The 16629-nt window shown below is 41.4% G+C and overlaps 1 protein-coding gene across 2 annotated transcripts in view; it reads left to right on the top strand.

Moving 5' to 3' along the window:
* Positions 1-16629, top strand: part of mthfd1l (methylenetetrahydrofolate dehydrogenase (NADP+ dependent) 1 like) — an 85316-nt gene that overhangs the window by 27250 nt on the left and 41437 nt on the right. For both annotated transcript variants that reach the window (XM_014205574.2, NM_001165368.1), the window contains 3 exon segments: positions 2190-2330; positions 6635-6703; positions 13986-14097. In XM_014205574.2, coding sequence (XP_014061049.1) covers positions 2190-2330; positions 6635-6703; positions 13986-14097 — 322 coding nt within the window.

Genomic DNA, 16629 nt, shown 5'->3' with positions numbered 1-16629 from the left:
TAGATGCACGAAGTAAACAGTAGTAGAAGTTTTGGTCCCGTAGCTACCACTTTGTAGCATTGTTAAGCGCACCTGTGCACGTGCACAGATACTCTGTGTGACTGTGACAGCAAAAACTTGCATCTCACTCATCTCAATCAGCGGTGCTGCTCGTTGCAACGTCGTCTCACTGAGTCTTTAAATCATGAAGTCAATCTCAATGTGCCCCCCCCAGATTCAGAGGCTTGAAAACCCCATTCGATTTTTTTACCAAAAAATAAATACCATTTAAGAAAATTAAAAAAAAGGAATATGATTCATGATGGTTTTTATTTTATTTGAGTTTTGGAATTAAAGATAATATTTTCAGTTTTTCAAACGGGTTAATCATTTTATTTCAGTTTTCAAAAAAATAAATAAACTTATTTGGTTACTACAATAACCTTGACACACACACACACACACACACAGAGAGATAAACAACAGCCCTTCCTTCCATTGTTTCCCCAACACTCTGACGCAATAAGGCTTTTGGAAAACTAGGCCACATCCATGAAACATTGCTCACTCTGCATGTGTGTTTACAAAAATGATATTGCCTAATGCCCTGTAGAAAAGCAGTCTGTCTTGGAATCTTATCCACTGGGATAGAATCAGACTCATGTGTTAGTAGTTAACATGTCAGTCTACCTGCCAGTTGTATAGTGTTGTACATGAGGTGTGTGTATGTGTGTGTGTTATCCCTCCACTCCCTCCCTCAGCTCCCCCGCTGTTCTCTCTCAAGTGTTCTCTGTTTGTGTGTGTGTACTCTATTTGCGTCGTTCCCCTCTCTGATTCAGTATGACTTATTTCACCTCAAGATTTTTGTGTTGCTTGAGAGTCTTTCCATGTCATTTCAGCAAGCCATGACACCCACCATCTCAGATTGTGCTGACATTTTCTGTAGTTAGAAACATGTAAAATTGGCATTCCTGAAACATTATTTTGTTGAAATTTGAATTTTATCTCTGAGAAATTAAGCTAATTGATTGCACTCAAATTGGCCATTTTAATTTATAGGATTCAGATAATATTCAATAAATATAGTACCCAACATCCAATTTGGTTAATGGTCACTAGTCACAATAAATATAGAGATGTTTCCTGATCATTTTATTGAAAAAATAGAAGACTGCCATGCACTTAATTATCTTATTAGGGTTGTCACAATATTTTAGTCCCTAGCCCATTTCTCCAAAGCTTTGGACGTGTAGGAAACGTCTTCATATGAGAATTGTGTAGGGATAGCACTCTCAGAAAGTGGCCAGTTGTTGGACTATTCAAGGAGAGTTGGGTTGAAAAGTCATTAGGTTTCTAAGAAAGGAATTGCTTTCATGGAGGACTGGCTTGAAGTGTGAGGATGACCACACAATTTATTTTCGGAATGAGCCAAATCTATTGGTTTTCTATCCAAAGTTGCAAAGGAAATGTTGTTATCAGCAGAGTGGATAAGAGTGTGGCGATATAGTCAGAACAAAAAAAGTTGTACTTTCACACTACTTTATGGTAAATAATGCAAGCGACTTCAATTACTAATTTCTCTGAACAGGGGAACAACATTTCACCAGTTAACAGGGAATACATTACATAGTATGGAGAAGCAATACTCCAAGCCACAGCTTCATACTACTAGTCAAACATAGAGAACTGATGCTGTATACTGGTTGTTGGGATGGGATAGGCATGGGGGGATCCGTGGATGGCTTTTTATTTAAACATTTATTCCTCATGTCTTGCTCATTGGTAGGAAGAAGTTTGGTCCGAATTGGATGTTGGGTACTATATTTATTGAATATTATCAGAATCTTATAAATTAAAATGACCAATTTGGTTCCAATCAATTAGCTTAATTTCTCAGAAAAATAATCTGAAAGGGTGGGTGTCAATCCTCTTTCTTGTGCTTTTTGAGGTGGAATGACCCTTGTCTCTCCTGTGTAGACCCAGTTTGACATAGCAGTGGCCATTGATGCTGTGTTTGTGTTTAGTGTGTGTGTACATATTTCTCTCCTGTGTAGACCCAGTTTGACATTGCAGTGGCCATTGATGCTGTGTTTGTGTTTAGTGTGTGTGTACATATTTCTCTCCTGTGTAGACCCAGTTTGACATAGCAGTGGCCATTGAGATTTTGATATCGTCGGTAAATACACACACTATGTTCCTCTCCTGTGTAGACCCAGTTTGACATAGCGGTGGCTAGTGAGATCATGGCTATCCTGGCCCTGGCTGATGGACTGGGGGACATGAAGACCAGACTGGGACGTATGGTGGTGGGCAGCAGCCGCAGTGGACAGCCCATCACAGCGGAGGACCTGGTAATATAATCATATAATAAATACCATTATCCAAAATCATGCGTGCATACATTTTACACAAGGTTGGCCGCAGGAATCGAACCAACAATCCTGCTGTTGTGTGTGTGTGATGAGAGCTAAATGGTTTCAGTTAGGGCTAATCAGTTGCAGTATTGTTCCACTTAAAGACATCAGTCAGAAATTACTTTAATGGCCATAGCATACTTAAACATCAGCTATAAAACATTACGAAGGGTGTCATATGGCAAGATCTCTTCACTAAGCTCTCTTTGTCTCTCTTGTCCTTCCTGATTATCTTGTCAAGTGGAGATTTGGCTCTGCTTGTGTTTGTCTCTGGTTATGTGTTACTTAAACTCAGTCAAGACATTAACATTATCACAGATGTTATGAGACAAATGTTTCATTTTGGTGTTATATTAAGGTTGGTAGCAACATGGAAAATCATTGTGGAAATCTGTTGCAGCTCCAATCGACTACAAAATCCACAATGCACTGCTCTCTATGGGGTGGCAAGCAACTATCTAGGTAGATACTCTTCTATATATATATATATATAAAGCCGCGAAGTGGTAGGCAACACAAGCTCACAGAATGGGACCGCCGAGTGCTGTAACGCGTAAAAATCATCTGCTCTTAGTTGCAACACTCACTACCAAGTTCCAAACTGCCTCTGGAAGCAACGTCAACACAAGAACTGTTCGTCGGGAGCTTAATGAAATGGGTTTCCATGGCTGAGCAGCCGCACACAAGCCTAAGATCACCATGCGCAATGCCACGCGCCAGTTGGTGTGGTGTAAAGCTCGCCGCCATTGTACTCTGGAGCAGTGGAAACACATTCTCTGGAGTGATGAATCACTGAGATGTTCAACGAGCAGGTGTCCACATACATTTGGTCATGTAGTGTAGCTAGCAAACGTAGCTACACACTAATACAAAAGACAATATCAGCATGTAACATAGCTAGTTACCTGTAAAATCGCCTAAAGAAACTGCACTATAAATTTAGGAGTCTACAATCTCACAATGTTCAACCTGTAGATCGATGTCCCTCACAGAGTGGAGTCTAACATTCACAACAGCAGGTATACTTTTGAAGAGATGGGGAAACGTTGCCCATGCTACATCAATGGGCTGCGCGGTTCATTCTGGCCGATTGTTGGACAAAGAGCGCTCTCTTTCAAGGAGTGAATGGGTCTATTGGGCGCTAGCTCAAAAACCCAACATTAGTACGAATTTCATCAACAAGAAGTACAACATTACAAATCTTTTCCGAGATGTGAGATGATTAACTTGCTATCTGTAGTATCGTATAGCTTTGGAATCGTGACATTGCATACTTTCGAGGAAAATAGGAACACTTCTCTTTGAGAAGGGATTGCTTGATGATTAGTTTAGCAACCGCATGACGCAGCTTGACAACGTGAACGCGATTGGTTGACAGTCTGCTTGATGGGGCATTATGTGTTCACTCATTAATTGGATTTCTATCTTCTTTCTATAATATCTCTGGCAACGGTAACTCTAATGAACTTATCCTCTGCAGTAGAGGTAATTCTGGGTCTTCCTTTCCTGTGGCGGTCCTCATGAGAGCCAGTTTCATCATAGCGCTTGATGTTTTTTGCGACTTTGATTTAGAATAGCCTAGTAATGGGGATTGTTTACAATATATATATATATTCTTGTTTGGATGACATTACCTTTACCTATACAGAATTACCTTTAGCTATACAGAATTACCTTTAGCTATACAGAATTACCTTTAGCTATACGGAATCTCACCACCATGCGTTTCCATCTCCTCCTTTATTCATTTCTCCAGTGCGCAGCATGGCTATCAACAGTTTAGTTAAATGTGTTTTGTTGCAAAAACATGTTAATATCGATGTTCCCAAACAGATTTTCACATTTCCCAAATTAACTACTGGGTAGCTGCAGGAACAGGGTTGGAGAGCCCATGGCATACAGAGTTTGGGTGGAATATCACCTTTCCAGCAGCGAGAGCAGACTCCTCAAACAGTGGTTGATACGTGCAGTGAAATAAGTGGTGTTGTATTTATTTCTCAGCTGGTCATATTATGCTCCGCTATGAAACTGAAGTAGCCTACAAAACAGAGCGGCGGGAAAGCCAGCGTCCTCCATTCCCTATTGGAGTGCATACAGATGACATGTCTTTTTCCCTTCCCCCTGTTCCTAACCATTTAATAATGGACCATTCTAAATGGAAATTGATTTGACAGCTGTGCAGCCTGAGGCAAGACTTCTTTCTCAAATCATCAACAGCAGTCGCTCCATACAGCCCTTATATGTTTTGATTTCTAAGACATTCTAAGGTTTGTTTCATTCACAACTAAAGTTGCCAAATAACTCTAAATCTGGCATATAGGACCTGTTTCAAGTGATCACGTTTACTCTTAATATCCACTTCATATGCACACTTGCTCCATAATAAATATATCCAGTATTTTTTTCCCAGCTAAGTTAAATTATATTCTTCTTAATATAAAATCATATAAAATAATGGTACTTATATATTATATTGTCACTTAAATGAACAAGCCTATGGCATGGCGCATAGCCAGACATACAGTAAGCCGACTCATATTCTGTTCTTCTGAAATACATTTTCTTCATATCATGTTTCTTTAGACTTGACTAAAATATATTGTGATGGTGTATATTTAAATAGATTTGATTATGTGTGTGTATATATGCATGTATTTTTTTGTTTGTTAAATGTAGATGTTCCAAAGGTGCACATCAGCAGCTTGTATGTGTGGAGGCCTGGAGATGCTAAACGGATCAGTGGCTTGTATGTGTGGAAGCCTGGAGATGCTAAACGGATCAGTGGCTTGTATGTGTGGAAGCCTGGAGATGCTAAACGGATCAGTGGCTTGTATGTGTGGAGGCCTGGAGATGCTAAACGGATCAGTGGCTTGTATGTGTGGAAGCCTGGAGATGCTAAACGGATCAGTGGCTTGTATGTGTGGAGGCCTGGAGATGCTAAACGGATCAGCGGCTTGTATGTGTGGAAGCCTGGAGATGCTAAACGGATCAGTGGTTTGTATGTGTGGAAGCCTGGAGATGCTAAACGGATCAGCGGCTTGTATGTGTGGAAGCCTGGAGATGCTAAACGGATCTGTGGCTTGTATGTGTGGAAGCCTGGAGATGCTAAACGGATCAGCGGCTTGTATGTGTGGAAGCCTGGCGATGCTAAACGGATCTGTGGCTTGTATGTGTGAAAGCCTGGAGATGCTAAATGGATCTGTGGCTTGTATGTGTGGAAGCCTGGAGATGCTAAAGGTGTTCATGTTAATTAACGGTCAATTACCGTGAGACCAGCAGTCTTTTGCATGACATTAACCGGCTGCCAAAATTTCATGACCGCCACAGTCTTAAGTAGGAATATCGCAAAAATATGATCAATGACTCGTTCGAGAGAAGGCATCCCCCCGAGTTATGACATCAGCCAGTATTGAAATCTGACATGTATGATAGACGTTTTTGTGATCTAGAAGTTGTATTCCTATTAACTTCCAGTGAATTGAGAGAGTGTGTTACGTCATACTGGACGGATTTCTGCCTGCTTGAATGCCACTAACTCAGATACAAATGAAGACAGGAAATGACTCGAATCGATAGAACATCACTCAGAGATGCACAAAAACAAATTAACATTCAAAATGGATGAACCTTTGCTTTTAGAGGTCAAGTTTATGGTGTTATTATAGGTTAAAAGTAGCTTCCCCACCAGGTTTTGTAGGGATTTAACCCCTAGTGACCCTCAACTATCATGTCCCTGACATTATGGAGACTAAGCAGGGTGGTTTCTGGGCCTCTCAGGAGACAGAGGAGCTTGAGCGGGCAACATGGACCTCGTTTGACCCAAAATGGCCTCCAGCTGCTCTTGAAACCCATAACTATAGCCTCCACTGTGGAGCCATGTTGGCTCAGGTGGCTCTGACCCCCCCCCCCCCAAGCTGGATGTGGTGGTGTTGTCGAGCCATATAGGCCTGGCTCACTGAGGAGGATCCCATATTCTGTTACTGCGGCATTCCTGATTATCCATGACTGGAAAACACAACCAGGCCAGACTGGATTTTGGAAATTATGATAAGTAGGGATGGGCCGTGTGTGTGTCATAGATGTGTGTATGGAAATATGGGTTTTGGAGTAAATTCCATTTTAATTGCTTTAACAGGCATTTTATTGTGTGGTTTGCATGCTTACTGATTATTTTATTGGTAGGATACTGGAAAATCCCTTCAAGAATTTCAGCACTAACAACTTCTCTTTCTCTCTCTCAGGGTGTGAGTGGAGCACTTGCAGTACTCATGAAGGATGCCATCAAGCCTACCCTTATGCAGACCCTAGAAGTGAGTCCCTAACCACACATTGCTATCCAAGCATGAGATGAAGACAGATATAGATAGGGGACAACGATGATGTCAAAGATAGGGTGATGACTGCACTGTTGCTCAGGAATATCCAGAAATATTCCATGTAGGCTATCAGAGCAGTTTTTGTCCAATCCTCTTAGATTTATACATTCCAAGTTCCTAGAATGTTTTCAAGTTCCTAGAGATTGGGAAATGGGTGTAGCTGTGAGCTAAGAGCAGGTGTTTAGAATTGAACTAAAGAGCAATCAGTTGAGGTTGGGTGTGATGGTCCATACATTTACCCTGCTTCTCCATACATCTGCATCTCATTGTGCACTGAGTCATGACCGTGTACGTTCAGACACTCAGACACACACACACACGTGTGACCTCTGACTGGCCCATGCTAGTGGAAACGCCCATACCCGATTCTCTCTGAGGCGATGGAGGAATAGAGAAGGAGGGAGACGGAGATTAGGGCTGATGGACTGAATGATTAAACTGAGAAAGAGCTGGAACACATCTGGATCTGGCCCCCTCTGACTGCTGGGGCTGGCTGTGTCTGTAGGGGACCTGCCCTCAGGGAGAGGCTCTGGAACCGTCTGCAGAGCAATGCCATTATGCCTTCCATTGTTGAACACTCTAATTGAATGATTCTAATTGATTACATTACAAAGAGAACTGTAGAATGAATTCTAATTTAATGATTGTAAATAATAATTCATGTTTTAATGACCACACAATGGAAACTCGAATTCTGGATAAAATCAGTCCAACTCAAAGGGTTATTCTGAATTATAAAACGGGTTATTTGGATCCTGGATGCTGATTGGTTGATATGCGGGAGTTGTGGGACTCCTTCAAAGTACCATGACGTGTTAATGATGTAATTCCACGGTCCCGCAGCCCAGGCAGGAAATTCATAAACTCTCGGGGGGAAAAAATCATCAACACATTATTTTTCAGTGCTACTATTTGATTTACAAAAGTTGGGGGTTGTATAAACCTACGTCTGCCTTATGACCTGTGCAATAATGTGTTGTTTTACAAATGCGATCTCTCCAGTACCAGTAGCCTAGCTAGCCCAAGAATGAACGTGCGCAGTGCGGCCTATGTAGGCCTATTGGATATTTATTAAATCATTATTTATTGAAGTTCTTGTCTCTCATCATCATCATTGAATCTCTGCTAGCTAGCTAGCTAAATGCCTATGATTGTTTTAGCATAGCAACTTCAAATGAATAAAATGATTAATTGACGACTGGGACAAAACACTAGAAAATAACTAACGACCAGACTGCAACTTCAGCATGCAAAAACAAATTTGCTTGTTAAATTATTATTTGCTTAAAAAATGTAATTAGTATTTTTATAAATATGTTGGCAACCATTTTATAAAAGCAACAATGCCCCTAAACCCAGGAATTATCGTGTGTCACACAATAATTCCCGGATCCTCAGAAATGATTGCTTAAATGTTCAATGAAGATTTAACAGCCCCTTGTAATGTCATCAATTAGAATGTTCAATAATTGACGGCATATGTATGCAAACGTTGAAGGGGTTAGAAACTAGATGTTGGTTGGCTACTTTTTGGTTTTGGGAGGTGGTTTCTGGAGTGGTTGTATGTTTTTAGGGTGTGGGGTTGAGTAGGGATTAGGTTTTTGTTTTGGGGCGCAGGGGGGGAAGTGGTGTTGCAGAGAGTGGTTTTATGTTTTGGGAGGAAACGTTGGAGTCCTGTTTTGTGGAACTTTTCCTGTCTGTGTTTCCTGTGTTTCTGAAGGGGGGATGCATATCGGGATGGACCAGGCCTAAAGGATCCGTGGGAATTTTCAGTTTAGTTAGGCCCTCTGTGCCCTTGTGTGCGTGCGTGCATATGTATGTTTTCACAGATGGAGCAGGGTTGATAAAGAGATAGGAGGAAAGTAATAGTTGCCTCACTGTGTTTGTAGTCGAGAGGGCCATGATTACTGTACGTGTGTTCTAAAACGGCCAACTTACTGTAAGTGGGACTGACTGAAACACACCCATACTGCCTCTAATCTACTGTAAAACATACAAACACCATGCACACAAACATGCCTGTTCAATGTCAACCAAAGGTGGTCTCCTCTGATCCAATGTTAGTGTTTTATGGAGGATGCTATGAGGTCATCTGGGCTGCTGCAATGGGGTGGGGTGGGTTCCTACTCTCTGGGGCTTTGTAAATTATGCTCTCCGCCTCGCAAATAAAACACACACACACACAGTCCTTTGGACAGCAATTGATCTAATTCACGATTCATTCAGAACTATCCGTAATCATGGTAAGTGTTTAGAAACAAACTCAGCAAAAAAAGAAACGTCTTTCAAAGATAATTTGTAAAAATTCACAGATCTTCATTGTAAAGGGTTTGAACACTGTTTCCCATGCTTGTTCAATGAACCATAAACAATTAATGAACATGCACCTGTGGAACGGTCGTTAAGACACTAACAGCTTACAGACAGTAGGCAATTAAGGTCACAGTTATGAAAAGTTAGGACACGAAAGAGACCTTTCTACTTACTCTGAAAAACACCAAAAGAAAGATGCCCAGGGTCCCTGCTCATCTGTGTGAACGTGCCTTAGGCATGCTGCAAGGAGGCATGAGGACTGCAGATGTGGCCAGGGCAATAAATTGCAACGTCCGTACTGTGAGACGCCTAAGACAGCGCTACAGGGAGACAGGACGGACAGCTGATCGTCCTCGCAGTGGCAGACCACGTGTAACAACACCTGCATAGGATCGGTACATCCGAACATCACACCTGCGGGACAGGTACAGGATGGCAACAACAACTGCCCGAGTTACACCAGGAATGCACAATCCCTCCATCAGTGCTCAGACTGTCCGCAATAGGCTGAGAGAGGCTGGACTGAGGGCTTCTAGGCCTTTTTGTAAGGCAGGTCCTTACCAGACATCACCGGCAACAACGTCGCCTATGGGCACAAACCCACCGTCGCTGGACCAGACAGGACTGGCAAAAAGTGCTCTTCGCTGACGAGTCGCGGTTTTGTCTCACCAGGAGTGATGGTCGGATTCGCGTTTATCGTTGAAGGAATGAGCGTTACACCGAGGCCTGTACTCTGGAGCGGGATCGATTTGAAGATGGAGGGTCCGTCGTGGTCTGGGGCTGTGTGTCACAGCATCATCGGACTGAGCTTCTTGTCATTGCAGGCAATCTCAACGCTGCGCGTTTACAGGGAAGACATCCTCCTCCCTCATGTGGTACCCTTCCTGCAGGCTCATCCTGACATGACCCTCCAGCATGACAATGCCACCAGCCATACTGCTCGTTCTGTGTGTGATTTCCTGCAAGACAGGAATGTCAGTGTTCTGCCATGGCCAGCGAAGAGCCCGGATCGCAATCCCATTGAGCACGTCTGGGACCTGTTGGATCGGAGGGTGAGGGCTAGGGCCATTCCCCTCAGAAAGGTCTGGGAACTTGCAGATGCCTTGGTGGAAGACTGGGGTAACATCTCACAGCAAGAACTGGCAAATTTGGTGTCGTCCACGAGGAGGAGATGCACTGCCGTACTTAATGCAGCTGGTGGCCACACCAGATGCTGGCTGTTACTTTTGATTTTGACCCCCCTTTGTTCAGGGACACATTATTCCAATTCTGTCAGTCACTTGTCTCTGGAACTTGTTCAGTTTATGTCTCAGTTGTTGAATCTTGTTACGTTCATACACACATCTACACATGTTAAGTTTGCTGAAAATAAATGCAGTTGACAGTGAGAGGACATTTTCTTTTTTTGCTGAGTTTATTATTTTCTTATTTACAATAAAAGTGTCTCCAAAATGACACTCATTTCTGTTGGGCACACAATAATCTGAAACACAAGCAAAACAAACAGCAAATGCATCCAACAAGTTTGTAGAGTCATTGTATAATTTCAAATCCGAAGGGCTGGAGTTCTGAGCCAAAACAACAGAAAATGTGTCATTGTCCCAATAATTTTTTACTTTTTCCACATTTTGTTGTTACAAAGTGGGATTAAAATGGATAATCTATTCAAAATACTCTTACGTCAAGTAAGAAGAAAAATTCTAACATTTGGGGGAGAGAAAAAAACGAGAGAGAAAAACGATCTTGATTAGTTAAGTATTCAACCCCCTGAGTCAATACATGTTACAATTTGGCAGTGATTACATCTGTCAGTCTTTCTGGGTAAATAAGGTAAATAAGAGCTATCCACAACTGGATTGTGCAACATCTGACCATTTTATTATTTCCAAAATTCTTCAAGCTCTTGTCACGTCCTGACCATAGAGTGCTCTTATTTTCAATGGTAGAGTAGGTCAGGGTGTTTGGGGGGGGTTATCTAGTTTATTTTTTCTATGTTGTGTTCTAGCTAATTTTTTTCTATTTTGGGTTTTTTGTATGATTCCCAATTAGAGGCAGCTGGTCAACATTGTCTCTTATTGGGGATAATATTTAAGTAGTTGTTTTTCCCACCTGTGTTTGTGGGAGATTATTTTTGAGTTGGTGCATGTTGCACCTCTGTCGTCGCGGTTTGTGTTTTGTTTATAGTTTGTTGTTTGTCTTGCAAAGTTTCACCTTCAAATAAAAGATGTGGAACGATACTCACGCTGCGCCTTGGTCCGTTCCTACACACAAGCGTGACAGCTCTTGTCAAATTGGTTGTTGATCATTGCTAGACAACCATTTTGAGGTCTTGCCATAGATTTTCAAACAGATTCAAGTCAAAACTGTAACTCGGCCACTCAGGAACATTCACTGTCTTTTTGGTTAGCAACTCCTGTGTAGATTTTGCCTTGTGTTTTAGGTTATTGTCCTGCTGGAAGGTGAATTCATCTCCCAGTGTCTGGTGGAAAGCAGCCTGAACCAGGTTTTCCTCTAGGATTTTGCTTGTGCTAATCTACATTCAGTTTGTTTTTTATCCTGAAAAATTCCCCAGTCCTTAACGAGAACAAGCATAACATAACATGATGCAGCCGCCACTATGCTTGAAAATATGGAGAATGGTACTCAGTAATGCTTAGGGCAAATCCAATCAACACTTTGTATTCAAGACAAAAAGTGAATTGCTTTGCCACATTTTTTGCAGTATCACTTTAGTGCCTTGTTGCAAACAGGATGCATGTTTTGGAATATTTTTATTCTGTACAGGCTTCCTCCTTTTCACTCTGTCAATTGTGTTAGTATTGTGGAGAATTGCAATGTTGTTGATCCAACCTCCAGCCTCAGTTTTCTCCTATCACAGACATTGCACTCTGTAACTGTTTTAAAGTCACCATTGGCATCATGGTAAAATCCCTGAGTGGCTTCCTTCCTCTCCGCCAACTGAGTTAGGAAGGACGCCTGTATCTTTGTAGTGACTAAGAGTATTGATACACCATCCAAAGTGTAATTAATAACTTCACCATGCTCAGAGGGATATTGAATGTGTGCTTTTTAAAAATGTTTTACCCATCTACCAATAGGTGCCCTTCTTTGCGAGGTATTGGAAAACTTCCTTGGTCTTTGGTTAAATCTGTGTTTGAAATTCCGTGCTCGACTGAGAGACCTTACAGATAATTGTATGTGTGGGGTACAGAGATGAGGTTATTTAAAAATCATGTTAAACACTTTTATTGTACACAGTGAGTCCATGCAACTTATGTGACTTGTTAAGCAATTTTTTGTCCTGAACTTATTTAGACTTGCCATAACAAAGGGGTTATTGACTCATGACATTTAAGCTTTTCATTTTTTTATAAAATAATTGACAAGAAATCTCAATTTCATCTCAATTTCATCTATTTTAAATTCAGGCTGTAACATAAAAAAATGTGGAGGAAGTAAAGAAATGTGAATACTTTCTGAAGGCACTGTAGATACAGACACATTCTAGGAGTGATTTCTTCAGCTTGGCACTGCTAATTATGGCCTGTTAAGGACAGTTCAGAGTTGTTTACACAGATGTGACCGCAAATGATGAAAGTGTAATGCTCCATCCACAACACACACACATACCCCCCCCCCCCCCTCCCCATCATGGACATTCCGATGATGTCAGACCTTGTATTCCTCTGCTATGGTTTTCTCTCAAAGATGTCTCCTCTCATCCTCCACTTGTTCCTCACAGAGTTCAAAACAGTGACAGTAGAGTAATAGGTGCTGTATGTAGGATTGGTACAGGCATCTGGGTTTACAGTCTACATGAGTGGATCATGATTAAATGGACCAATCAGTCTTAGTTTTGACACCTGATTGACCCCAGTCTAACCTTTTGCCCTTTTGTGTGTGATGCTGATGGTGTATTGGAGAGAGAGGTGTGAAAAGGGGAAAGGATGAAACGATCTCCTCCTTCCTGTTTTTATCTCCATCCCTTCCCCCTGGGTGTGTTTAATCCTCTCTTCCTCTTTTATTTTCCACCGACTGGAGAACTGACACAATTGCCTTTTTTATTTTATTTATTTCCCGTTTCATTTGTGAGAGCTGGTGGTTTTATTTCCTGAATGTCTTTCCGGGGGGGGGAATGACACAACATCCAATCAGAGTTCAGGGGTTGTCATCACACACAGCGATTCACCTTTTATGTGACGTATGCTAGCTCTCCTACAGGGTCAGAGAAAGAGCACACAATGGAAAGGGTGGTAACAGCAACAGGATACCTATTCAAATGGGCATTTTTCATCTGCTGATTTATCTCTCTAGTTGCTCTTTTTCTCAATACAATCTCACACACACACACTCACATTCATTCTCTCCCACTGTGCTCTTTTCTATTTTCTCTCTCCGATTGTAAGTAGATGCTTTATAAAGCATGTGTAAGAGGCTGATTAAACAAGTGATTTAGCGCTCTGTGGGATTGGAGGTATTTGTCTCTGCCCTGTCACATGACAAAACAATGGCTAAAGTGTTTTCACTCACCTCCCAGTTTTCTCCCTCCAAGCTTTTCCCCTCTCCCAGTATTTCGACTGAGGTGTTAGCAATTTTCTTCCTCAAAAGTTGTAGTTGACCTTGTATATTGTTATAGAAATAGTCCAATGGCTGAAGGGGGTTGTTCTGTGTATTAACACTGGCACTTTGCACAACTAGTGCCTCCCAGCTCTTAACCTGCAGCTGCTGTGTAGACAAATAATGTTTAGACAAATATGCAGTCCTGAAACTCAATGATGTAGTTGTAGAATGCAAATTAATGTAGAGGTACAGCTTTACATGTTTGTTTGTGCTGGGTTTGCTAGTAAGTCACTTTGGGTAATAAAAAAATAAATAAAAATGGTGTGCCCTTCTGTTGTTCTAGGGTTCTCCAGTGTTTGTCCACGCGGGGCCATTTGCCAACATCGCCCATGGCAACTCCTCGGTGCTGGCAGACAAGCTTGCATTGAAGCTGGTCGGAGAGGACGGATTTGTAGGTAAGTGTCCTCAGTGCACACTCTTAGAATTAAAGGAGCCTCGAGGAACCTTTTGTGGCTAAAAATGATTGCTACTGTGGGGGAACCCTTTTAGTTCATTTGTAAAGGTTCAAACGGATACCTTTTTGTGAGGGCAGGGGTTAAATGTTGAACCTTTTTCAATAATATAAATGTAAGTGACACATTTACTATAATAATAATAATAATAAATAAATCATATTATATTAGTGTTTCAATATTATATTGTAACAAAATGGTGACTATTGTAACAATGGAATGCTACAGTTGAAGTCGGAAGTTTACGTACACCTTAGCCAAATATATTTAAACTCAGTTTTTCACAATTCCTGACATTTAATCCAAGTAAAAATTCCCTGTTTTAGGTCAGTAAGATTCACCACTTTATTTTAAGAATGTGAAATGTCAGAATAATAGTAGAGAGTGATTTTATTTCAGCTTTTATTTATTTTATCACATTCCCAGTGGGTCAGAAGTTTACGTACACTCAATTAGTATTTGGTAGCATTGCCTTTATATTGTTTAACTTGGGTCAAGCGTTTCGGGTAGCCTTCCACAAGCTTCCCACAATAAGTTGGGTGAATTTTGGCCCGTTCCTCCTGACAGAGCTGGTGTAACTGAGTCAGGTTTGTAGGCCTCCTTGCTCACACACAGTTTTTCAGTTCTGCCCACACATTTTCTATAGGATGAGGTCAGGGCTTAAGCCATTTTGTCACAACTTTGGAAGTATGCTTGGGGTCATTGTCCATTTGGAAGACCCATTTGCGACCAAGCTTTAACTTCCTGACTGATGTCTTGAGATGTTGCTTCAATAATCCACATCATTTTCCATCCTCATGATGCCATCTATTTTGTGAAGTGCACCAGTCCCTCCTGCAGCAAAGCACCCCCACAGCATGATGCTGCCACCCCCGTGCTTCACGGTTAGGATGGTGTTCTTCAGCTTGCAAGCATCCACCTTTGTCCTCCAAGCATAACGATGGTCATAGTGGCAGTTCTATTTTTGTTTCATCAGACCAGAGGAAATTTCTCCGAAAAGTACCCATGTGTAGTTGCAAACCGTAGTCTGGCTTTTTTATGGCGGTTTTGGAGCAGTGGCTTCTTCCTTGCTGAGCGGCCTTTCAGCTTATGTTGATATAGGACTCGTTTTACTGTGAATATAGATACTTTTGTACCTGTTTCCTCCAGCATCTTCACAAGGTCCTTTTGCTGTTGTTCTGGGATTGATTTGCACTTTTCGCACCACAGTACGTTCATCTCTAGGAGACAGAACGTGTCTCCTTCCTGAGCAGTATGACGGCTGCGTGGTCCCATGGTGTTTATACTTGCGTACTGTTGTTTGTACAGATGACCGTGGTACCTTCAGGCGTTTGGAAATTGCTCCCAAGGATGAACCAGACTTGTGGAGGTCTACAATTTTTTTTTCTGAGGTCTTGGCTGATTTCTTTTGATTTTCCCATGATGTCAAGCAAAGAGACACTGAGTTTGAAGGTAGACCTTGAGATACATCCACAGGTACACCTCCAATTGACTCAAATTATGTCAATTAGCCTATCAGAAGCTTCTAATACCATGACATAATTTTCTGGAATTTTCCATGCTGTTTACATACACTAAGTTGATTGTGCCTTTAAACTTCTGACCCACTGGAATTGTCATACAGTGAATGATAAGTGAAATAATCTGTCTGTAAGCAATTGTTGGAAAAATGTATTGTGTCATGCACAAAGTAGATGTCCTAACCGACTTGCCAAAACTATAGTTTGTTAACAAGTAACTTGTGGAGTGGTTGAAAAACGAGTTTTATTGACACCAACCTAAGTGTATGTAAACTTCCGACTTCAACTGTACTTGGCTCTTTAGTATCACATGCACTTATGTTCGCCTTTAACAAGGCGGCAGAACTAGCAGTGTACAGGCGTAACCAATATTGACTAGAACCTGACTGCTTTGTTATTTTTGGGTCCAATATGATATTGATTTTAGGGAGGCAAAAGTCACAGATTACCGATATATCTGCCGATGTTGTGTTTTAGAGGTGGAATGAAAAACTGACCTTTTTGTACACACATTGTGCTGTAAAGGATTAACAGGTACTCTAAATGATGATTTCTTAACAAATTATAAAATGTACATTATTTAAGAACATTTTATTTGTGGTTTACAGGATATCTACCAGAAAGCAACTACAATGGGTGAACAAAACATTATGAACATTATGAACTCTTTCCATGACATAGATTGACCAGGTGAATGCTATGATCCCTTATTGATGTCACTTTTTAAATACACTTCAATCAGTGTAGATGAAGGGGAGGAGACAGGATAAAGAAGGATTTTCAAGTCTGGCGACAATTGAGACATGTGTGTGTGTGTGTGTGTGTGTGTGTGTGTGTGTGTGTGTGTGTGTGTGTGTGTGTGTGTGTGTGTGTGTGTGTGTGTGTGTGTGTGTGCGCGCTTGCACCATTCAGAGGGTGAATGGGCAGGACAAAAGATTGAAGTGCCTTTGAACGG

This window comes from Salmo salar, chromosome ssa06 (genome assembly GCF_905237065.1).
Source record: "Salmo salar chromosome ssa06, Ssal_v3.1, whole genome shotgun sequence".
NCBI classification, from domain to species: domain Eukaryota; kingdom Metazoa; phylum Chordata; class Actinopteri; order Salmoniformes; family Salmonidae; genus Salmo; species Salmo salar.
The sequence above is the reverse complement of the archived record's forward strand: the minus strand, read 5'-3'. Positions and strand labels throughout refer to the sequence as shown.